The following is a 24,094-nucleotide window of genomic DNA, read 5'->3' as shown; positions in this document are numbered from 1 at the left end:
TCGTGTAGGTTTGTATGTTGGGAGAGAAGACAACAAGTGGCAACGGTACGGCGGGAATGACTACGAGTGATTACGAGAACAAAGAAAGAAAGAGAGAGAAGCCAACTTGATCCGGTAATGGAAAGCAGGGAACAGTGTGAGAGAGGAGAAACTTTACCGGGTGCTGCTCCTGCCGAGTTTCACCGAAGGTGGAGACAGCGAAAGTCAGTGACAGGGACAGAAACAACGACAGAAGAAGAGGAGGGAAGGGAAGGGGAGGAAAAACACATGGAAAGACACACAAAAGACAGACAAACACATTGATAGCGAAAGAAAGACAAAGATAGACACAACACAGGAGAGAGAGAGAGAGAGAGAGAGAGAGAGAGAGAGAGGGGATTTGGTAGAAAAAGGAAAAAAATACATCTACATGAGAGACAGACAAAGACGGAAGAGCAGCAAGATGGGCATACCTGGTAGAAATACCACCTCCCTCCTTAAACACATGCACACACACCCACTGTTATTTACAGAAATGCATCACTGCTCATTCCACCTCAGCCACTCACACCCATTTTGTCACCCTACAGCTGCATACAACGATTTAATACTTGTTAGATTTGTATTGTATGAGGTGGGCTTTACACACTTGATCACAAACCACTTTTCTGACTGAAAATAAAACAGTTAAGTCTGATTGGTTTAATCAAGAGTTTACATCCTGTTTGATCAAGAACTGATTTAAACAACTGAAAACTCCAGCAATATAGTGTACCTAATGACTACACTGGGGCTACAAGCATAAAACCATGCATAGTTACACTACTTAAACTGTGCACACAAATTAAGGCATCCTGGTGTATAGATACTCATTTAATAAGATTAACACATTTCTATGCACGGCTGATTCATTTTTATAAAACTATTTGCAAGCCTAATCTCCATGCTCACTTTTAGGCACAAACGGTAGCAAATCATTCACTAATAATTTTCTTAAACAGCTTTTGGATGCCTATGGTTGAAAAATCTGAATTTCTTTAAGGTACTTGTAGGTTTTTGAAGGCTAATACTCAAGGTCTTCCAAACCCACCTTGCACACAACCATATTAGGCTATAGTACAGTAATCTATAAAGTCCACAATTGAAATCAGAGAATATTTGAGGAAATATTCACCATTTTGTGTATTGAAACAGATCAGGGTTTGTGCATTGGGCCCTGAGAGTGTATCCAACAATATGAATCAAATTTCAGGAGTCATAATCAGTTAAAGTGTGAATAAATATTTTGAAAATCTGCTTTCTTCGAGTTAATACTTACTGAAGACTTTGAGAGAAACTAATCATACTGATTGGATTAATGAATTTGTTAAAAGTAAGATAAAAAGTCCCTTCCCTGCCCATTACAGTAAAAACATTGACTGACAAATCTCAGTGCTAAATTCACTTCTTCCACTCATCTTTTTCTTGGGAATAGAAAAATTGCTTAATTTCCTTTTAAAGTCATATAGCAAAACACATGTATAGTCTGTTGTTGCAAAGTTAGTTTTTCTCTTTTTTAAATCATACTTTATTTAAATAAATAAAAATGTTTATTTTCTGCTTCACTCTTATTCTCTAAATGCATTACAACACTTAATGATACACTTTTTTTTGTTAATTAGTTACTTAAATTTCTAGTGAAATACCTTTCTGTTATCATGGCTTCTGGCCAAGACCTTAGATGTGCTTTTGCATCCCTCCAGGCCAACTTCCATTGAAATCTACTGTACTACCAGATCTGTGAAGAATTAGCTTCATGGTTGGAAGTGGAAACTCAATAGCTGCATCTATTTACACTGATTCTTATCTTATCACACCATAATGATCAATTAGGCCAGGCCTACAGCACAAATTGTCCCCATTAGATCTGTTATCATTGAGAGGGATTTTCAAAGCTCTTTGCATGCATATCTGCACAAAAGAAAAAAATAGAAGGGGGAGGGGGAATAAATCTTTACAAGTAGCCAGTTTCAGGTTTTCTTGACATGTTAAGAGTGCATAAGCATACACCCAGGACATCCATCATGAATGGAAACTCAAGAAAACAGGATTTGTGTGTATTGGCCTATACACACATACATTCAATAGAAGGGAAATGCATTCTCACACACCACTCCCACTGCATGCAGTTCTACATCATGGTACTGTAACATTTAGCATTTCTTTGGAGAATGAAGGTTGCCAGAAGCTCTGCTGTTGTTTTTATAGCTAAAAGAAAGATGAAGCTATTGTACTGTTTCCATGCTAAAAAATCCTCTGTACAATGCTTCTTTCATCCTGGATTTTAAAATGGTCATGCGTCAAAGTGAAATTCACAGTGAGTGTAAAGCCTTCCCCCCATTAAAGCAAACTGTGCTGTAGCTCAGCCCTGATGCAAATGATGAGAACAGGGAGAAAGGGGGAAGACTATGAAGGGGGGAGAAGTACAAAGTTGTGAAGAAGACGCAAAGGTTGGTGAGAGGAAGGGATAGTAATGGTGTGCGCGCATCTTATAAGGCAGTGGTTCCCAAACTGAGGGGCAAGGGCCCCTGGATGGGGGCCCAGAGTTATCATCAGAGGCTCAGCAAGGCTCCGTAAAACTTGGAGTTTTGGCAATGAACAAATTTGTGAATGTACCAATGGAAAATAATGATGAATCAACAAGAAAGAGTTCAAGTATAAAAAAAAGAGAAGAAAAAAAGATGGAGCATAACTTTCCTTGGGCTTGACCAGGTAGTGTTCAAGTAATAGCAATAGTCAATGGCAGGTAGTTAGGAGAACACAGTGTGTTGTGTTTTTCTAAATATTATCATCTAATATTGTGAAGTATGAAGCCAAAAAAGTTACAAAACCACTTGAGGACTTATCACAAAGAAAAGTCTGTAGGTTATTTTAGAAAACCATCCAACTGTCATCTACAGCAAAGGAAAGGTTGGGTTGGGGGTGGGCTTAATCTCATTGTCATCGACAAAAAGGGGGTACTGCAGAAAAAGTTTGGGAACCTCTGTTATAAGGCAACTTAACGGAAAGGAAGTAAGGAGGCAAGGGACGGAGGAAGAGCAGTATTAAAAGGTAAAGATAATTGAGGGAGGAGAGGAGGCTCCCTCTGCCCTACAGTCATGCTGTGGAAGGTGCTGCAGTGGAGTGACTTTCAAGTTGATATAACTAACTCACATAATTACCCACAATACACTTAATATCATGCCATCATCACACACACACATTATATATATGTAACCTATAAATGTGTGTGTGCGTGTTCTAAACCATGATCAGCAAGGTTATTATTTGGCTTTTATGCAAGCCTCAGACTGGTGCTGCTTTGAACATTCTCATATAAAAACTAAGGGAAATGTTATGTCTACTATTTTAGATATGCATTAGGGAAAAATAAGAAAGATCTTCCCCTTATGAAAAAAATCACCCCTGCCGTTTAATTTCTTACTTGTGATGTTCTCATTCTCAGATGCAAGTCGCTTTGGAGAAAAGCGTCTGCTGAATGCTTTTTTTCGACTTTGTGTTTCTTCTTTATCAAAAACTATTAGTTTTAATTCAGCAAATGAACTATTCAGGTAAATTCCATTCAATAACATTGTCTCTTCATTTTCATTTACATATCTTCGTTTTAGTAAGCCGGATATTACTGTCACTGAGTGTAAAGTGTTCTTTCAATTTGGCTTTGCAATAAAAAAAGTATTTTTCATATTGATTTATTTCATGCATGTAACGTGAGATTGATTATTTAACCTGTTCATGTTTTAATCATAGAAAAGGTATCCTGATTAAGCTAGATTATGTAATTAAAAAATTCTGGAAATGTTTTTTAAAGTGGACACACATTTCCAGTCTCCTGCAGCCTGGCACAGGACATTAAAAGTCAGTGTACTTTCTAACTCTTCTCTCAGTCATTATTCATCTATTTTCTATCATAATGTCACCCATAAATTATTTGGTTCAGTCAATAAATGACCATTTTTAGATCTACATTTCACACAGTATATGGTTAGATTATTTAAATCTAAGGGTTCACAACTAATGCATTTTTGAATCCATTCATTTATGATGAATCCCACATGACTGCCTAACTGCAAACAACAGGCTTTGTTATCTCACAATGTACAACCATGAATTGTTACACTATCCTATATTTTTCAACAACATGGCATCTGGTCCTTGTTGTAAATGTGTGACTTTGAGCATATATTATAAGACTCCTCAGTACGTTAAAGGATTGCATTGGACTAAGCAATATTGCTTTATTGATATTTAATATTGCAATATTGAAAATACATAAATGACAAATGGCTTGACTTTTTCATTGTTCACATTTAGACATGAGTTTATGAGTCTTTATGTGAGACTTTCCATTCAATGACACTGCCTCTAAATTTTAATTCGCATTTAATCTCAACGGTGCTTCACATTCATTATCAGTTTTGTTTAACATTTGCAAAATAAGTGCATTGTTTAATCAAGGAACTTACTTAACATCATTTGCCTAGGTCTGAGGTGTGCTGTCTTTGGCATCACTGGTTGTGCTCAGATTTATGCAGCCATCAAGGCAGACATGCACTGGACATCAACAGAATTTAAAAATGCACAAACAAGCACCTATTTCTCAGTCTTTTTTGTTTGTTTGTTTACTTCACAAACACAGCCAGTTCTTCTCAAGTGCAGTCATTACACACACGCCTTTTATTAGTATGCATCGCTATGCTACCTCACTGTAACAAGAAATCATTCCACCAACCGCACACAGCCACAGCATGCCTGCCTCTTTCCCTCCCATGTACTTTCCCAGGTCGTGCAAAGGAAGGAGAGTTAAATACCTGTGTCTCCAGGTTTGTTAACATGGTCAGAGCGGCAGATAAATGTGTGTGTTTGAGCGTGTCAGTGAAAGAGAGGGGAGGGGGGAGGGGCGAGGTGATGTCCTGTTGGTTTTCCTCCCTGTGGCGTATACGAAGCCTGGGCACTTAAAGGGTTAAAGGTGTCTGGGGCGCCCTCACCCACACGGACTTATTGATTGGAACCTCCAGAAAGGAGGATGGGAAGAATGAGTTTGGAAAGTTGAGTGTGGTTATGCAGAAGGTAGGATGTTTAATGATCGTTTGTGAGGTGGGAAGGTATGTTTGATGGAACTAGGAGGATTAATTAAGGATGTCAAGGATTTCACTGGATAATGCTGACGGGAATGATGACAAATTAAGGAGCGCCTGGGACCTGTTCTGAACATACAGCAAGGAAATTCATGGCAGAAACAGAAAAATCTCTACTTACACAGACTTAAATGTACTAAAGAAACACCTTTACGCCATTTTCTTTGTTTTCCTATTTAAATTGAGTTTGTAAAATAAAAATTAAAAATGCATGGTCAGCTCCTCGCTTGTAATAAGCTGTTTATATCCTTTATCATGTTGCCAAAATGGTAAAGCATAAATTAACATACAATATAAGGTGAAAGGCTGTAACTGATCAAACAGAGGAGACTAGACTTTCAGAGAGAAAATGGTTCTTGATTTTTGGGAAGTATGTAAATAAAAGCAAAGCTCTTAATGGCATGACAAGATGTTTAAATGGTTTACACAAATCAGCTGTAAAATGTATTTGTATTTCTTGCTCCACAACTATGTTATGTAGAAAACCTTTCATTATCTTGCTAAGGTCTATAAAAATATAAAATAGACTACCAATTTTTCCACTTGCTCCTTATGAGAATGTTTTTTTGTTGTCCATAAACAAAAATTGATTACTGTTCGTATGTTCCACAGTTATGTGGAAAGGCATGAAGTCGAAAGGCATGATATAATTGTACTCAAGACTAAAACATCTTATAGTGGGTTTCACTCAAAGTGGTACAATAAGAATACAACTATAACAACTTTGTCTGAATTGGGTTATGAATTTATTAACTGGATTTTGATTGCAAAATTTAGTTTGTTTACACTTTTTGCTGTATGCTAGAGATAAGAAGAGTGTGAAGGGGATATGCCTGGGAAGACGAGGATGAGAAGTATATATAAGAGAAGGAGTGGAAAAGAATTTAATGAGAGGAGAAGGGGTCTAGTAAGGTGTAAAACTGTGCAGGATCTGGGAGGTCTGTTGGTGTTTGAAGGATCAAAGTTAAGGATTTAGATGTAAGAGAAGAGGAAGGGATGACTCACGGCCTGGTTGGTGGGATTATCAGAGTGGCATGGTTTGGAAAACAAGAGAGATAAAGAAATAGGAGCAGGGAAGATTGGAAGGAAAAAATGTTGATAAGGAGCAGGAGGTGATTTATAGTTTATTAGTTTATCACAGTTAAGGGAAATGATGTTAAGGAGACTTGTTTCCATGGATGTTTCAGGATGTTTTGGCGTGGAGAGGGTGGATGGAGACAGTGTTACTACACTCTAAAATCTAAGAATCTTTAAATTAGAATATCTTTCCAACAAGGTACACTTTTGTGAAGGCAATTGGTTAACTCTGAACAATATTACCAAAAAGCCAATGTCATGTGGGCCCTTTTATTTTTAGAGTGTAGGTAGGGGATGGGAAGATTCAGTTGAAGGATATCAAGGACAAAGTTTTATTAAGGATTCAGGAAGTGGTTAACGAGATGAAGGTGACGATGAAACATAGAAAGACCTGCTGATACAATATCACATGTGATGGTGACAAGTGATGAAACAGAGTTGTGATTAGAGACAATGACCACACTCAACGTAGGAGGGCTGAAAAGAGAGATCAGCAAAAAGACAGTAAATGATGAAGGGAACACAGTGAGACTTTAGCAGGAAAAGGGAAAGGAGGTTAAAGAATAGAGAGGAAGACAGGAATAACTGTAGACATAAAAGAGATAGAAATGAAACCTGGAGAAAACAATCGGAGGTGATGATTTCTGAAGTACAGCAGGCTAAGACAGTCAGAGAGATCAGCATTGCTGGACGTACAGTACACCCTACAACAAGGGTCTTTCTATTGATGGTGGAATATATGTGTGTGTGGGTGGTGAAAATGATGAAGATGAGGGTGTAGGTGAGACTTACGTGAAGGCGAAGGCCACCAGAGCACCACTAACCACAATAAAGTCCAGAATATTCCACAAGTCGCGGAAGTAGGATCCCTCATGGAGAAACAGGCCAAGAACCACCATCTGAAAGAGACGGGGCTGCTCAGTAAAACATTCATATAGCTGCACATATATGCATCAGCCACAATATTAAAACCACTCCCAAGAAAAGTGGATAATACTTATTATCTTATTACAATGTTATTCTGCCTGAAAACCTGCATCTAGCACATTTTTAAAAAAAAAGAATTTTGCTAACCAGTCTTCAAAGACCCGACTCCATAGAGTGCTGAGCCTGCAGTAACTAGTGGTAATGTACAGCTAGCTTCAAGACATTTTCAGATGTTTTTTGAACATGTATTGACTGGTCATGAGAGGAGCTACTCGAAAGTAGTCAAATAACTAATATTGTGGCTGATTACATACGCATGCATAAGGTGATGTATCTTCAAAGACCCAGACACACAGTAAAACACACTTCACGTCCTTAGGATTGCTGACATCAACAGAGTTAAAGAAACTAAATATACTGAAAAGTAGTGAAAACAATAGTTCACATCCACACACACACAGTGATACTTTGTTACCTTGATCAACATTTCAAATGTGAAGACGCCTGTGAAAACGTAGTCAAAATAACGCAGCACCTGCAGAGCAACACAAAGCCATGAGGTGTATTTATCAGACAAGTAATACAGAGGTGGAGAACCAGAGCGATAAATCAGCCTGAAAAAAAAAAAAAAAAAAACTGCACAGGAAAGATGAGCAAAACCAAATAAATATACAAGCTTACCATTACTTTCAAACAAAACTACATTTTAACATCTCTTTCTAGTTAAGATTATTTACAATGTTTGTAACAAAACCATTAGTGAAAAAAATAATACCATCCCTTCATTAATTAAAAAAATTATTAACTAAACTAAAACCAAAGAACCTTTTAAATTAGTCTCTGAAATTATTAAAATTCATTTAGCTCCCCCAATTTTGCTCATTCTCAGATACTTCTGATACATTTTATGTAAAAAAATTATGTGAATGTGTACACATTCATAAGTGTTAAAAGGGACACAATCGCACACATAGTAATGTCTCACATTGTTTTGTGGTGAGTCAGGTTTGACAGGGTCCTCTGCAGCAAGGGCAATGCTGCTCATAGCGATGACAGACAGTATGCTGAACTCAAAATACTTCAGAGTCAGGATGTAGTGACAGCACCTCCGAAACCTGGTGCAAACACACAGACTTATGTTGACACACACAAAAAAAGGCACACAAAACACACTAAAAATTTTCTTTGCATCAGAAGAAAAGCTTTCTAAAGAAGGAGCATTTCAAGAACACTACTATTTGAGCCAGATTGTGCTCACACATGTGCACTCACGGGTTGGTGGTAGACAATATAAAGCAGGAACTGTAGGGGGGCATTGGTTTGGGACCATCTTCATCTCCATCATTGTCTTCCTCCTCCTTTTTCTCTTCATTCTTCTTCTGGTCAGTATTTGCGTTCTTGTTCACTGAGCAAGACAGAAAAGGGACACAAGAAACAAAAGAAAATCTGCTTCAGCAGATATAATACCTGAAACATGTCCACTAGTATTGTTTCAAGGAATAGAAATTAATACAACCAAATACCACTATTATGCAATTTCAACCAACAAACTTTTCAGTGTTGGCCACCAATTTTGCTATTAGTGGCTAATTCAAGCTTTTTAAAGGATCTTTAGAACTTTTTTTTTTTAAAAACAAGTTTTAAAAATACATTCATTTAGCAAACATGGTGGTGCAACAAAAAGCAATATGGACAACTGAATTTGGACATTTTATGCACACAACTCAAATTCAAGATATGTCGACTTTAACCATGGATAATAACCTTTGCTCAACAGTAGAACGGCACACCATAATGCTCACCTTGCAAGATAGCATTGGTCGAGGGGTAAGGGTAGACAGGGGGCATTTCTATGGCTGTGTAGTCAGGTTTTGCCATGCTGGTCAAGATCAGGCTGTCCATGCTGTGGAGGAGGGTATGGGTGTCAGGATCATGGCAGTTCAGCAAGTTGTTGACATGGTCAGGATGATCCGGATGATCAGGTGGAAGGGCATAAGGGTGCTCATAGGCACAGGCCAGCTTGCTGTTGTTGCGGAAGTTGTCAAGATCCTCGTTGTACTGTTGTATGGGTCGTGTGGTGGAGAGGTTGGGACCGGTACTGTGGCGTTCCCTAAGGGGTGAAAGGCATTGGGAAGGGATAAGGTATAGAAGGAATCATAGTACAACTAAAAAGAGGACATTAGCTATTAAATAGCTAATAACTAAACAGCTTGCCAGGTTGTAGTCATGCATGAAGAAAATATAGTGTATAATCCGTCACTCACTTTCTGGTGCGATGGCCTCTGCTCCTTTCCTGGTTTCCATGGCAATGCCGTCTTGTCTTTCGTCCTTCCTCTTCCTCACCTTTCACACCCTCTCCCTCTGTCCCCCTAAATCGGTGTCTTCTGCACTCCTCCCCCTCCCTGGCTCCCCTGCGATGCTGCCTGGAGCTCCTGTGTTCATGGTTCCCCTCTCCAACTTCACTATGGTGTGGGGACACGCTACGAGTTTCCCTGCCCTCTCTGTTTTTGTGCCGATGGCTTCGATGGCTGTGATGGCTTCGGTGTCTATGCCTCTCCTCACCCTGTTGGCCTTCCACGTTCTCCCTTACGTTGCCCAGAGAAGTGCAGCTGAAGCCGTGCTCCATGTGGGTCTCCATCAGCCGGCATGTGTCTCCGATGTCTGACCCAGTGACTTTTGGATGGTGATGGTGGTGGAAGTGATAGTAATGAGCGGCACGGCGACAGTGGTCGATGTCCTGGCGCTGATACTGCTGGTCTAGAGGTATCTCACCAGGTTGAGTCTTGTTGGTGTTGTTGTTGCGATTGTCTTGTGGGTTCACCACCAGGGGCCTGTCTAAGTGAGTTTTCATGTCACCTCGTACTTTCCGTGGGTAGGACACCTGAGTTAGGGTGATAAGATACATTTTCAGTGGCTTCTTACTCATTCAAATGGTCTTGTGCTATTGATGACCAATTTAACCTAAACTGATATTAAATTACTTTCTTTGCTAACATTTCCTGGTAGATGCTACTTCTGACAAAAACAATACAATATACCAACTAAATCTTTTAGCCAAAACATTAAAAGAAATATATAGAAAGTATCTCATTTGTCGAGGTTTAAGACCAAAAATCAAATTGGCATGTCTTCAGGAATTTAAACAACATATTTGCAAGATGTAAAACCTGGGGAGGACCATATGTAACTTGTTATCAAACAGGTCTTAACTTTAGGACCTTTACAACATTGATCAAACACCACTATGTAACTTTCTGACCTCAAAACTCCACATTTCTGACTTGTTTGATGGCACAATAACATTTATTATGTATATTTCTTGAGCTGTTGCTGCCAAGCATTATCCTCAGGCTACAACTGCATTTCACAATTTTTGCTTCTAGGATGCTGCTGTTGCAGCTGAATTGTGTTTTATGCACAGTGGTTATTTTGAAGACATGGCATGGCTGACTTAGAAAAGAAACATAAGATGGTGTTACCAGAAAATAAGAGGAATAGAAAGATGATACAAGAGAGAGCAAGAGATGAAACAATAACAAAGATATGAATTGCTTATACTGTCTGGAGTGAAACCAAAAAAGAGGGTGGGTCACTGAAAACATCTGCCAAAGTCCTGTATAGTTCTTTAAGCTTCTTTTTTTTTTTTTTAACATGGTTTTATCATCAATCTAATATTGCATTTTATTTAAGGTTTACGTTCTGAAAATGTATGAGCTCTCAATAGTTATAGTTTACTGGCATGCCCCTTAGTGGAATCACTTTGTAGCAGATACAAATTAGCAAATATATTAATATTTATGCTGACAAGTGAGTTACTTGGCTATTTAAGCATACCAAGCAAGATTATTCTAATTAAGTTGTGTTTAGGTCTGTAATATCAGATAACAATTCACACAAGAAATGCAAAATAAAGAGAAAATCTGCACCACTGTTCTCAAGGAAAACTGAAACACTGGTAAATTTTTTTATGTCCTCGTAAAATCCAAACAACTTTGAAACTTTTGAGGTTAAATATGACATTTCAGGGTGTTCGGTTTGTTGTAGGTTGCTATTAATGCCACTAGATGTCCCTATATCCTACACACTGGCAGTTTAATGAATACAGATCCCATCTAAAATTTAGGGCTTTTGCTCAAGACCCTGGCCAGTTTCTTTCCCAGAGTCACAGATATCTAAATAGTTCAACAAAGAGTTCACTATCCTGGCTCTAAATTAATAGTTTGAAAAGAGAGCTGTCATGTTTTTCCAGAGCCATCGAATGCCTAAGGTGCTCCCACAATAAACGTAGACTTTGCTGAACTATTTTCAGTCAAGTTCTGATAGTCTTTTAGAAGAATTATTTTTCCACCTCGCTCCAGTTTTGAGTCTTCTGCCTTCCTTGAGTACAGTTCTGGATTTCTTAGCATGGCCCACTTTAATAATACATCGCTCCCAAGCATGCAGCTTCAAGCCGTCCCATATATCATTGCAATGGCAACACTTTTTTAAAGGCTTAAAGGGATATTACACCCTGGAATTAAAACATCTGTGGAGTTTATAATGACCCAGAATATGGAGTGGTTAAAGCAGGCCAGGCCCTGGCGATTTCACTGCATGTCACATCGTGCAAATTACCAACAAATAGGCCAGAATGTTGTGAAAGAACTATCATACCTGGATGTCAAACTAGCATACCAACTAATACTCACAATCAGTATTCTCCTTGGATGTAGCTGCAGGCAAGCGTGTGTTGCTGTTTCTGCAACCATGCACACAACTGATATTGTGGTATACCAAGAGTATAGAGAGTATCTCTACACCACTGTAGCAACTGAGGTCAGCAACAAGATATCCAGCTGAAGTTAATTTAAAAACTTTTACCATTCTCATAATCAAATCTAGAATTTTTCTCACATGCTAAAGCAACACTTCTTAACTTTCCAACCTTATAACTCCTTATGAGTGCAACACAACCTAACATTATTTTGGATGGGGGGGTATGCATCCATATTGGGATTTTTCAGTGCAGAACATTTGGTACAGAACCAAGATATACTGAGTTCCAAAACAGAAGAGTAGCCATCATCCACGTCCACTGATTTTGGCTGATTGCGTACAGAACTTTGTTTCAACTCTGGTTGTCCTGAAGGGGTTTATAAATAAAGTTGAGTTGAGTTGAGTTCCACTATAGCTACAGCCTCTTGCTTGCGCGTGGTATGGCTAGCAACAGATTTAAGGAGTAACCTGAACTCTAAGGCCTTCTTCCATTGTTAATGTTACGGCTGCTTGTGTTGCTGTTCAGTCCACTGTTTCTGACACTTCAGCTGGGATTCTGGCTCAAGCACAGCTCTGATTGCTGCCTCCTGGCTGGGATTGGTCCTTCAGGTCACCTGCTCATCTCCACCCTGCTCATTGGATAATTGGAACTCCGTACTCAGCTGACTCCACTAATCACCAGGACTTAAAAGACCCCAGGAGTCCTTCATTCAACGGCAACCACTGGCTCAGTAGTGGTCTGCCCACAGCTTGCTTTGGTGTTGGACTTTGAACTGTTGTATTTCTAGAGGACATTGGTTGAGCAGCATTGTTTCCTCTTGTTTAGTTCTTGTTTTGTTGTTGTTGTTGTATTTCTTAAATCTCATTGTTCATGGATGTGACACCGGTAGTGTTACATCTGTATGTTTTTTTTTTTTTGCTATGGTTAAACCAGTGCTGTTTTGTTTGGGGAAAATGCCTTATATGACAGTTTTCCTTTTGGTTTGGCTATTTTGAGGCCATTTCTGGTCTGTTCTTGCCTCGTCTTCCCCATTGGACAATAAATCTATATTGGTCCATGTGAACACCTTGCCACAAGTCTTTCTTTTGTGCGGCTCAGTTGCCCTAGCCGAGTCTGGGTCGTAACAGTTAAAATCTCCTGTTTGGGAGTACTTGACTTCCCTGTGAAGTACGGAAATAAACAATGACAAGTGGATAAGACAAAAGCATCTTGTCGATCTTGTGACAAGCTGTGTTTGAGATCAGTTCCACCTATAGTGCCACTACCTTCACATGTGAAAGATATCTTACGTTTTTATTTTCTGACAACTTTGTCTTTAACAATAACAAATACCGTAAAGTAAATAAAATGTAAAAGGGTTGACAGGTTTTACTTTGAATACAGACTTTATCTGAAACTGAAAAGTTGTGCTCATTCAAACAATATTATATTGATCAGACATGCCATAACCTTAAAACAACACACTGGACATATGTGCACACATCTCCTCACCTCTTCTCCCTCGCCTCCCATCTTCCATTCATCTTGCTCAAGCTCATTGTAGAGTGCCTCACGACTAGTCATCAGGTTCTGTCGGCGAATCTCACTTGTTCTCTGCTCCCAAACAGACTTATTGCCCTTCGTATGGTTCTTCTGCTGCTCCTTACTGTTGGCATAGGCGTTGATTGGATAGTAATGAGAAAAAGAAGTTGGGAAAGTAGGAGGAAAAACAAAAGTGAGCAAATTGTTAAAAAGCGGGACATTGGAGGAAGTTCAGTTCAATTAATTTCAGTTCAGTTCCTTTACTATCCCTCCATGGAAAATTTGGTTTTCAGTGCAGAACAACATACAAGAGACAATAAAGACAATCAAGACAGTAAAATCTACTATTTTCAACCACACACTTTTTTACCCCCCCGGCAGAGCCCCAACCAAGACCCAGCGGGACCCATCTAGTCAGAGCAAAACCATTGCAGGCTGCCATCACAACAATACCAGGGGCGGGAATCCAAAGGACAAGAACACCCCTGCCCCAACCAGCGTAGGTACACCCCCGCATCCCTACCTACCCGCCTGTGTAGTGTGTGCATGTGCAAGTCATGATTATAGTGCAATTAAAGACAATACAAGGGCAGCCAGGAGGTAGTGTGACCAACTGTTGCCAGACAGCCGGACCCTCCTTTAGAACTCCCATGATAGTGTGAGTGTGTGTTAAGTGTGTGTGCTGTTAGTGTAAATGTAGTAGTGTCTAAGTTGCAAGTAAAATCAGGAGGACAGAGGTATCAATGGAAGGGAATGGGGAAGGGCCACCGCTGTGGCTCCTGTCCACCCACCCACGGCCAGTGCGGCTGTCCCCATGAAGCCCTAAGTGTATATTGGTGTCTATGTTGCAATTAAAAAATATAGTGGGGCAGATCCCCCCCTTTGGGCTTCCCAGGAGAGCCAACTTCACCCACCCCATGTTCCCTATGTGTGATGTGTAAGATGTTGGGTGGCGGGCGAGGAGAGGAGCATGGGGAGGGGCACAACTGGGCAAAAAGGACTCCTCCCTTGGGCACGCAGGGGGAGGAGTTGCAGTAGGCGCCTCCACCTCACTTGAGCAACCCAAGGCCAAAGGGGCAAGGCCCAGCCCGCCAAGAACAGCAGGAGGCAGATGTGATCTCTAGGCTGATAAGTTCAAGCAGGAGATTTATGTCATGATTAATACTTCAATTTCTTTTAGACTTTCAGTTTACTAGGATTGTTTTCTTTGCGATACATAGGGTCACAAGGATCATGTGGGCATTATTGGTGTTCATGCTGATGTCACCTAGGTCTCTCTCCAAAGCTTGGGACATGCAGGAACGGTGCATCAGAGCCATGTTGATAAATTTTATTCTTAATCTTATTCCAGACTTTATTCCAAAAATTTTGAACATGTGCACAGAGTCATAAAGCATGTGAGTAATCCTCTACTATGTTACCCGTGCACTGTGTGCAGATCTTTGAGTAATGTAGCCCCACCTTGAACATCCTTTGTCCTGTGTGATGCGATTTATGAAGAATTTTGTATCGCATGAGTTGTAGATTTGAACTATCTGTCATTTTAAAGGCATTTAGACATATTTGTAGCCAAGAAGGTTGACAAAGACTGGTAGATAGCTCCAACTCCCATTTTGAAGCTGGCAAGAAATTTGAATAATCAATTTTTGACATTTATCTGTATATTTTTTAGAGTAACTTTGAGGATGAAGTTCCTAGTTTGTTTAATAAAGGGGGAATTTCATGTGTTTTGTGGATTTGAGTTGTTGATATTCTAAAAATCTGCTGCAGTCAATTCCATATTGTGAAGACAGTGTATCAAAAGATAAAATGCTTCAGCTATGGATAATATGCTCACAATTTTTAATTCTTTTTTTTTTTTTTCCTTTCTGCATTCACACACTTCCCTTCCATATTTTCCAGTAATCTTCAGTTGTGTCTTTTTATTGTATTCAATCTCTTATTTCTACCCGTGATCCCTGCATTTAGGTTCTATCACCTGATCTCCTGCTGTTTTGAGCTATGAGCTTTCTGTTTTTGTTCCACAGCACCTAGTTACATTTTGGGACACATTGAATTAGGTGTTAAAATACTCTTAATCTTTGCTCAGGCAACACTGACCCACCTCATGCCATCTTTTGGGATGGTTGATTGGGATCATTCTGTTAACATATTATGACACTATAACTACTGCTTGAATGATTCACAGCCAGGTGTGAAGCAACTGGGATGAGGGTCAGCACCTCCAAATCTGAGACCATGGTCCTCAGCCCATAAATGGTAGTGTCCTCTCCGGGTTGGGAATGAGGTCCTACCGCAAGCGGAGGAGTTCAAATATCTAGGAGTCTTGTTCACGAATGAAGGAAAAGATGGAGAGTGAGATTGACCAGCAGATCAGTGCAGCGTCTGCAGTAATGCGGACTCTGCCTGTCTGCTGTGGTGAAGAAGTAGCTGAGCCAGAAGGCAAAGCTCTTGATTTACAAGTCGATCTATGTTCCTACCTTCACCTATGGTCATGAGCTGTGGGCTGTGACCGAAAGAATGAGATCACAAATACAAGTGGTTGAAATGAGTTTCCTCCGCAGGGTGGCCAGGCTCTCCCTTAGAGATAGGGTGAGCTTGATCATCCAGGAGGGGCTCAGAGTAGAGCCGCTGCTCCTCCGCATTGAGAGGAGCTAATAGGGGTGGCTCAGGCATCTGGTTAGGATGCCTCCTGGACGCATTGATGGTGAGGTGTCTGTCCTTGTGTGCGTATGAGTGTATGGAAGAGAACTTGAGTCTGTATTTTGAGAGTTTTTAAATGTCTTGTTACCAGTTTATTGTGTGTGAATGTTTATTTTTAATCTTTATGACTTGGTTTTCATCTTGTAAAGCACTCTGAGTTGCCTTTTGATTAGATTAGATTAGATTAGATTAGATTAGATTAGATAGGATTCCGGGCAGGAGGAGACCTCAGGGAAGATCTCGCGGCTAACTTGGGAACACCTCGGGATGCCCCCTGAAGAGCTGGCTTGGGCTGCTGCCCCATGACCCAACCCTGGATAAGCAGTTTTATATATTTGTGCACTAAACCAATTTCATTTTTCAGTGCTTAAAAAACATGAAAAAAATAAAACAAAACAAACAAAAAAAAACCAATGCCTTCTAGAAATGATTCATAGCCATGTTAATACTAAATGATTAGAAATGGTTTAGAAATTGATGTGAGGCTGACAATGAGTGTTTGCTACCAATCAGCTTGATTCACTATCGAGACCAAAGAGCTGTGTGACTTCTAAAGAGGCAGTGACTTTATTTGAGCTCCATTTTGATGTCTTATTGTTAGTGTTTCTGCTGCCAGGAGCAAATTTTACAGACTGTCCGCCTCTCGCTCTTCTTCACTTCACAAAGCCCTGAATCTGTTCCTTTTCACTCTGTGAACAATTGCCTAATCATGTTTTAGAGGAGAAGAATAGGGAGAGTGTGATGGTGTGTGTCATTGTGTACTGCATATGTGAATACCTGCCAATCACAAATGTTTGGAAAGACCGTTTTAAGAGAAAGTATACATGTGAATTTTTTTTCTTTTGTGTACATGAGCATGGAGCTTTGTCAAAAGACCGGGTGAAACACTCTTCCTTCTGCAAGTCTTTGTAAACATGAGTGTAAAGATGGGAGGAAGAAATTTATAAGCCTGTGTTAGAATTTGCATCTGTGAATAACTGTAAATATTGATGTTTCAATATTTTAAATGTGTGTACTCACGCTGCAATAGACAAGTTGGCAGCAGACAGCGGGCTAACTTCTGCCACCTCTTTAGCCTTCTGAAGGGCTGTCTTCTGATTGGCTGCTTCCTCCTGTTCTTCCTCATCCTATTGGAAAAGAATAATTTCCTCTTTAATTAATGGTCTGACTTAGACAGTAACATACTTTAGATAAGAGCAGGGAAGTAAAACAAGAAATAAATTAAAATAAAAACAAATTTAAAAAACCTGTCAATAATATAGATGTTGCCTTTAATATAGGCAAATATTTGAATATTTGATTTTAAGCCTTTTACAAGTGCTGTGAAACTGATAGTGTCTTTTAAATTTGACTTAAAATAGGACTGAGAAAACCAAAACAATGAGCTAAAATAGAAAAGGACTTAAGGGTTTTCACATGTTATAATCATTTCGTCACTGACAAACAAAAAAGAATTAATTAGTGAAACTTGACAAAACAAACACAATATACTTTGTTTTCAAGGAAACCTATACCTTGGTTAGCTCTTGAGCATTGGCCAGATTGTCAACAGCGATGGCCAAGAAGACGTTAAGCAGAGTGTCTGTGGTGGCAGAAGTTAAAGTAATACCAGTACTTGTTAACAGGAGAAAAGGCCGTTTATGATTATTACATGAAACAAAAACATGGATGTTAAAATGCAAAGACATCTATGCATTTCATTACAGCTGTGAGTGACACAGACAAGCGAATGAAAATGAGAAAAATCAAGCATCTGCATACATTTTAAAAAACGTATATATTGTGTACACGGTGTTGTTTATAATAGAATAAAAGCAGGATACAGTTGCCAAAGAGTGTGAGGACAATGAAGAAGATAGAGAAGACCATTCCTTTGTCATTCACTCCTCCCTGGGATTCAATGCCATCATACATCACCATGTTCCAGTCCTCTCCTGTCAGGATCTATGGAGAAAGATTTGTCACATAATTTGCTCTTGCTGCTTTGATGCAAAAACAACATGAATTCAGTTCTATTCTTTTATAAACAAAAAACATTTTATAAACTCAGTTCATTGTTGAGATCAACATAATTTCTCAGCCTCTTTTCATCAGTTCATTATGGCTGCCACTCTCAAGTGACTGATAATTTAATTTTCAAGTAGAATAAAACAAATAGATATGTTTTACTTATTTCTTCCTTTATAAAGGACTGGAACTACAAAATAAACAAAGAAATTATCACCAAAAATGCATTCAGAACAACTGAATAAATATTTCAATCAAGCTAAATATAATGAGTAATATTTTTTTAATTGAGATATAAAAGATTCTATAAAACAAGTCATAACATAAATAACCATTACATTTGTATGAAATCAAAAGCAAACAAATAATGCTTTCTTTCCTACCTGAAATACTGTCATGATCGCTGCTGCAAAAGTATCAAAGTTAGTAGGTGGAGTTCCAGCTTCAAAGTTGAATCTGCAGGGAAGAAAAGGAAACAACACATCAGTGTGCAAACAGAACAAGCCTGGAAATACAACATAATGTTTGTGCTGATACTTACTGTCCTCCAAACAGCTGCATCCCCAACAAGGCAAAGACCACAATGAAGAGAAAGAGGAGGAAGAGCAAACTGACAATGGACTTCATGGAGTTAAGCAGAGAAACCACAAGGTTTCGAAGTGGAGCCCAATACCTGAGGAGGAAGAGGACACGTGTGAAAAGAGTCTGATGATTGAGTACAACAGAGGGGTAAAGGAGTCACCTAGGAAGAGTGAAACTGAAAAGTGGCGGGTAGTTTGGGAATCTACTACACCCTCTGACTGGAAACAAGAATAGATCTTTAGAAGTAACTGTTAAACTGATTAAACTGGTGAAAACATTTGCTATTGAAGTACATTAGGTAAGGATTATTTTTAATCTCATATCATAACTGACCTTAAACACACGCTGATAAGACGATGCTGATTAATTTTTACATGTCAGCAAGACAGCAAAAGGTCACTCTTTATCCTTAGTTTGCTGCCTTCTTTAACACCGGTTAAAAAAAAAAGAAAGAAAGAAAACTACGCTAAACTGCAGCCCAGCTGAGCCTGCAGGATAGAGCATGGCTCCATCCTTTCATACTGGCATAGTTTACAGGCCTTGCTCCCTGCTGGTAGTGATAATTACTAGACATCATTTCAGTTCTTTTAGTATGCTGTAGCTTTAGTGTGTTGAGGGTAAACTAATTAAAACTAGCAATAAAAAATGATTATTACTTCTTTAATCATTTTAAAAAATGAAATCTTAAACACACTACTTATGGCGTAAATTTTTATTTTAATTCATCTGTCTTTAGAGCAATTATTTTCCCCATGTTTCGGTTCTTAGTAGAATTATCTAAAAATTCTGTAATCCAGATTTCCAGCAATTTTTCCAGTGGTCTTTTGTTATCTTGTGTGAGTAAGACAGAACCCAATCACTTTGTTTTTTGTTGTTGTTGTTTTTTTTCCTTTATCCTGCCACTGCAGCGCTTCTAATTTTGGACTGAATGTTTTTTTTTCTCTTGCCAGCCACCTGTTTGGGACTCAGAGCGCCTCTTCATGTTTGACCCTCATCTGAAATCGGTTGGAATTTGGGACTTTAAACTATCTTGGTGTGCTGCATCTGGGTCCTCCCCTGAGTACAGTAGTCATCACAGTTTCTGGGACAGTAAACTTCAGGCTGAACCTTCTCTCAGCCTACATAGATTTAAGATAGAACTAAACCTGGTCACATCTGTTCAGTGAGTATGAGAAAGCTCAGAGCTCAGATCATGATAGTAACAATTAAACTCACATATTGCCCAGAAAAGTGAACATCAAACACAAATGGCAGTCATCCTGAGTATATGTCTTCCCTTCATAAATTACTTTGCAGCCGGAAGTCTGCTGACTTTGGGCGATGACAGGAGATCTGATGAGGGAATAAACTGTACCAATGGTTGGAGAGCAAATGGTAATGAGTGGCATCGGCATGAACAAAGTTGATTATTATCTTTCTCATATATTTTTGTCAGTGTTCTTAGGGTGAAAACTTAAAAACTTTTCTCTGAAATGAACACAAATAGTCATCTCAACCTTAATGACATAAGCAGACACAGAGGTCCTTTCAGGACACTGAAGATGAAGTTATTTCTCTGAAGTACTATGAGACTGGAAAGACTGACCAGTTTTAGTTTAAATCATCTGATTTCAGTGAAATGATGCTTAATCTGACCCTGCAAAGAACCGGCAACCTGTCCAGGTTGTACCCTGCCTCTCGCTCGAAGGCTGCTGGGATAGGCTCCAGCTCCTCCGTGACCCTTATTTGGATTAAGCCATTTCAGTAAATGAATGAATGAATTATGCTTAACCTGTTTCCGTCCCATGAAAATAGTTGTGCTAAATTTGTCTTTAAATAATGTAGCCCATCCCTATCATTTATGACTCAGAAACAAAACAAATTTCACACTTTAATTGTGCCCTAACGTTGGTCTTACTATGTTGCAAAGCACTTGTAATAAAAAGAAAAATAAATAAATAAAGAAACAGCTGCTGTCGCTATAGTTCAAACCAATTTTGTAGTTAGAAGACTGAGCTGAATCTGAGTTGAATTGAAGACCTTGAGGGTAATATAAGCATGCATGAGTACGAGAGAGTATTTTGTCATTGTTCTTTAGGATTATAATATTTTTTAAAGGGAAATAATCCAGTTGGAACAGCTTGTGATACTTTTTGTATTAAAATTTGATCTATTCTGGCTCATATAATGTATGTGTTAGCCCACCCACTCGGTGTCACCACAAGTTGTCAATGGATAGACCCACAATACCATTTTTTGTATATTTTGCACACTGTATATAGGCTGAGGGTGGAGCAGAGATACAGACTTACTTGGTGACTTTAAAGATGCGCAGCAGTCTCAGAGCTCGTAATACGCTGATGCCAAAAGATGTGCCTGGTTTTATGGTGGCCCACACAACCTCAAAGATACTGCCAACAATTACCTGTAAAAAACACACACAATCAACTCACGGTCATGTTGAATGCTGTCAGCTGTTGTCAGATTGGTTTAAACTGGCATTTCATATGGAGTACTGAAGAACAGTTGATGCTATTCAATGATATGCAGATAAGGGTAAGACTACTGTGTTCTGCGATCATGGTAGTGAAAGGAAAGGCGTGTAAATTTTCTATTTAAAAGTTTAATGAAATTGACAAAGTTTAAAGTTTGAATTTATGGAAGAGGACACAAAAAAAGGACACATTTCAATATGCAAGGATTTGAATTTTTAAAGAGTGGCAAACTGGCTCTTTGTTTTTTACCTACTACAGTTACAGTGAATGTGTGTCTGTGCGTGCGTGGGTGTGCGTGTATGTGCACTCACCACACAGTCGAAGCAATTGAATGAAGAGTGGAAGTAGGGCTGGATGCCCAGACCATACATCTTGATCAGCATCTCGGACATGAACAAACCAAGGAAGATGAACTCGGCATAGACTGGAGGAAGGAGGAAGGAGAACGTGAAAAGTTACCTGAGGACGGAGGACCAAAAGGTGACATTGTGTGACGAGGACAATATTATGGGGACAATAGGGGATGTTTAATGAGAAAATAAGAGACTAATGAAGAAATATAAGAGGCAACAGGGATGTATGGACAGAGGAAGGTGAAAATAAAAGAATATGAGGTTATTTAGGAGTAAAGAGGTATGTATGAATAAAAAGAAGTGTGTGAATGATTAAGATGAGTGGAATTCAGTGGGGTTGTGTGTGAACCCATGAATGCATGACAGTGTGGTGAAAAATGGAGTCTGAGGAACTACAGCTTCATATTCTAATGACGCTGGACATTGGCCAAAAACAACAAACTGGTTCTACTGAGAGCTGTGTGTGTGTGTCTGTGTGTATTTTGTATGAAGCCATTGATAACCACACCAAATGTTCAGCAAGCAGAATGTAGATTGTACCATTGATATGAAGTAAACCATATTTCATGGCTTCAACTGCATTTCTTCCAAATATAGGCTGAGTAAAGTTGTACGAGTTTTGTGACAAGACACACTACATAAATTTACAACCTTCAAATTCTGCGCTCCAGACTCGTTTGACAGTACAGTAACATCTATTGTAAGCATTTCTGGAGCCCCAGTCTTGAGATGCCCAGCGGCATCTCAAGATTGATAAAGCGCACTATACAACTTTGTTGTCAGGGATGACGAGTGTCGTTTCAGCCGAGTTTTACTTGATACACATTTCACTCGCTAGCAAACAGATAAACACACTGGGCTGAATGTGCATGGTGACTTATTCAGCAAAAAGACACAAGAAGACATTATCAGACGAAGAGAGGAAAAGAAATAGATAAGACAAGAGTCAAGATAAGACTTCCATTTAAAGGCTGGAGAGAGCTCACAGTGTAGGCAGGACGCATAAATAAATGCCAAATTAGCTGTTGATGGGGACACATCACTGACAACATTGTAAAAGTACTGGAGTCTGTCTTGGAGGGATGCTATTATCCTCAGACTAAGACAAGAAAGGTGAGAATTTCTTCCAATAGATAAAAACTGTCCCCATGTATGTGTAGTGTAGTGTATTTATGTATGGATGTGTACAAAGTGCATTTTACATTTCCTGCAAATTTACTCACAAAGAAAGTCAGAGAGCAGCTCAGGCTGGTCATAATGCACTGCAGCCACACAAATGGTGTTGAGGCCCACCAGGCAGAGCACCGTCCAGTAGAAGGCCTGTGTCTTCACTATCTTTCGGATGAAGAACCGCATCCGTCGCTCTTTCTTGCTGTAATTGGAGCCGTCCTTACCGCTCTTTATACTGGAGCGTGCAAAACCTAAACAGATCAAGGAAGACACGGCACTGTTTAAGTTTAAGCATATTTGACTTGATATTTGACTAAAGTGTTGCTTGTCTTAGAGAAATTAAGATGACAAAGGAGGATAGAGTCTGTGTGATGTAAACTTGTTTATTTTCTATTTTCCCAGCTGCCCCTCTTCGCACACTTATAGTTTGAAGATGTATTGACTGAAATATATGTAGTCCATCAGTGCTGATGGTGCACACACTGACAACACAAGTAAGATCACATTTTCTAATGTTCAAACATGGATGGACGAGTTCTATGAAAAAGACAAACTATTAGTTTGATTTTAAGTTTATCTTTTCAAGTCATTTGTGTCCATTTTTCATTTCTAAAATGTGTTTCTCAATACATATTTTTGTAAAAACACTGCAATATTTACCTGAGAAAGATACCATGTAAAAAAAACTTTACTTGACTAAAATTCAATAGGATCTGTTCCCAAAAAGTCTTAGCTTTTAGTAAGCGCAGTATTCCCGAATTTGTGAAATATTTGTTAGTTTTACAACTCGCAGCTGTATTTATCAAATGTCTCAGAGATGCACGTGTTCAGATCTTGTATAATTTAGCCTACACTTAAATGTAACAATAAAAGCTCAACCTTATCAATATATATATATATATATAAATATAAACATACGTACAACTGAAATTAGCAGTGAACCAGAAATAAAAAAATTTTATATATATTATTCTCATGTTTCCACACCGAGCATTCCATTTGCCTATCCCTTTATTTTTCTTACCTACGGCATCTCCCATGTTGTCTTCTCCCTCCTCTTGGTTCAGCAGATCTGTCTTATTATTTTTGGTTTTCATGGTTGGCCTTCGCCTTGTCCCTACATGAAAATAAAGGAAAAATAAAGTTATTTCATCTATCTCTTAAATATAATTTTTTTCACAGTCACTTGCTCGGCTACCTTCCCAATGGCCTGTGATGAAATGTTTAAAAAACTAGTCATAAAATGATGAAGTGAAAAAAACTAAAACATTTTCATTTAAACCATTGATTTGAGAGCTTCAGTCTTGTGATTTGAGGAAAAAAACTAAGTGAAATCAAGACAATATTTTAAACTAATCAGGTGTCTCATGA

At 38.9% G+C, this 24,094-nt stretch overlaps 1 protein-coding gene across 1 annotated transcript in view; it reads right to left on the bottom strand.

The window, feature by feature from the left end:
* The window catches only part of cacna1ab (calcium channel, voltage-dependent, P/Q type, alpha 1A subunit, b), a gene marked incomplete at both ends in the record, with an annotated part of 172,430 nt that overhangs the window by 41,681 nt on the left and 106,655 nt on the right, over positions 1-24,094 (bottom strand). The window contains 16 exons of the mRNA XM_079263050.1: positions 7,023-7,129; positions 7,633-7,692; positions 8,143-8,272; positions 8,430-8,562; positions 8,960-9,267; positions 9,422-10,038; positions 13,405-13,558; positions 17,158-17,264; positions 17,652-17,719; positions 17,961-18,081; positions 18,528-18,600; positions 18,686-18,817; positions 21,018-21,130; positions 21,512-21,624; positions 22,777-22,974; positions 23,748-23,840. Of these exons, the coding sequence (XP_079119176.1) occupies positions 7,023-7,129; positions 7,633-7,692; positions 8,143-8,272; positions 8,430-8,562; positions 8,960-9,267; positions 9,422-10,038; positions 13,405-13,558; positions 17,158-17,264; positions 17,652-17,719; positions 17,961-18,081; positions 18,528-18,600; positions 18,686-18,817; positions 21,018-21,130; positions 21,512-21,624; positions 22,777-22,974; positions 23,748-23,840 (2,527 nt within the window). The remainder of the gene's footprint in view (positions 1-7,022; positions 7,130-7,632; positions 7,693-8,142; positions 8,273-8,429; positions 8,563-8,959; positions 9,268-9,421; positions 10,039-13,404; positions 13,559-17,157; positions 17,265-17,651; positions 17,720-17,960; positions 18,082-18,527; positions 18,601-18,685; positions 18,818-21,017; positions 21,131-21,511; positions 21,625-22,776; positions 22,975-23,747; positions 23,841-24,094) is intronic.

Source organism: Telmatherina bonti, assembly GCF_933228915.1.
Source record: "Telmatherina bonti genome assembly, chromosome: 3".
Taxonomy (NCBI): domain Eukaryota; kingdom Metazoa; phylum Chordata; class Actinopteri; order Atheriniformes; family Telmatherinidae; genus Telmatherina; species Telmatherina bonti.
Note: the sequence above shows the minus strand (reverse complement) of the source record. Positions and strands in the feature narration are given on the sequence as shown.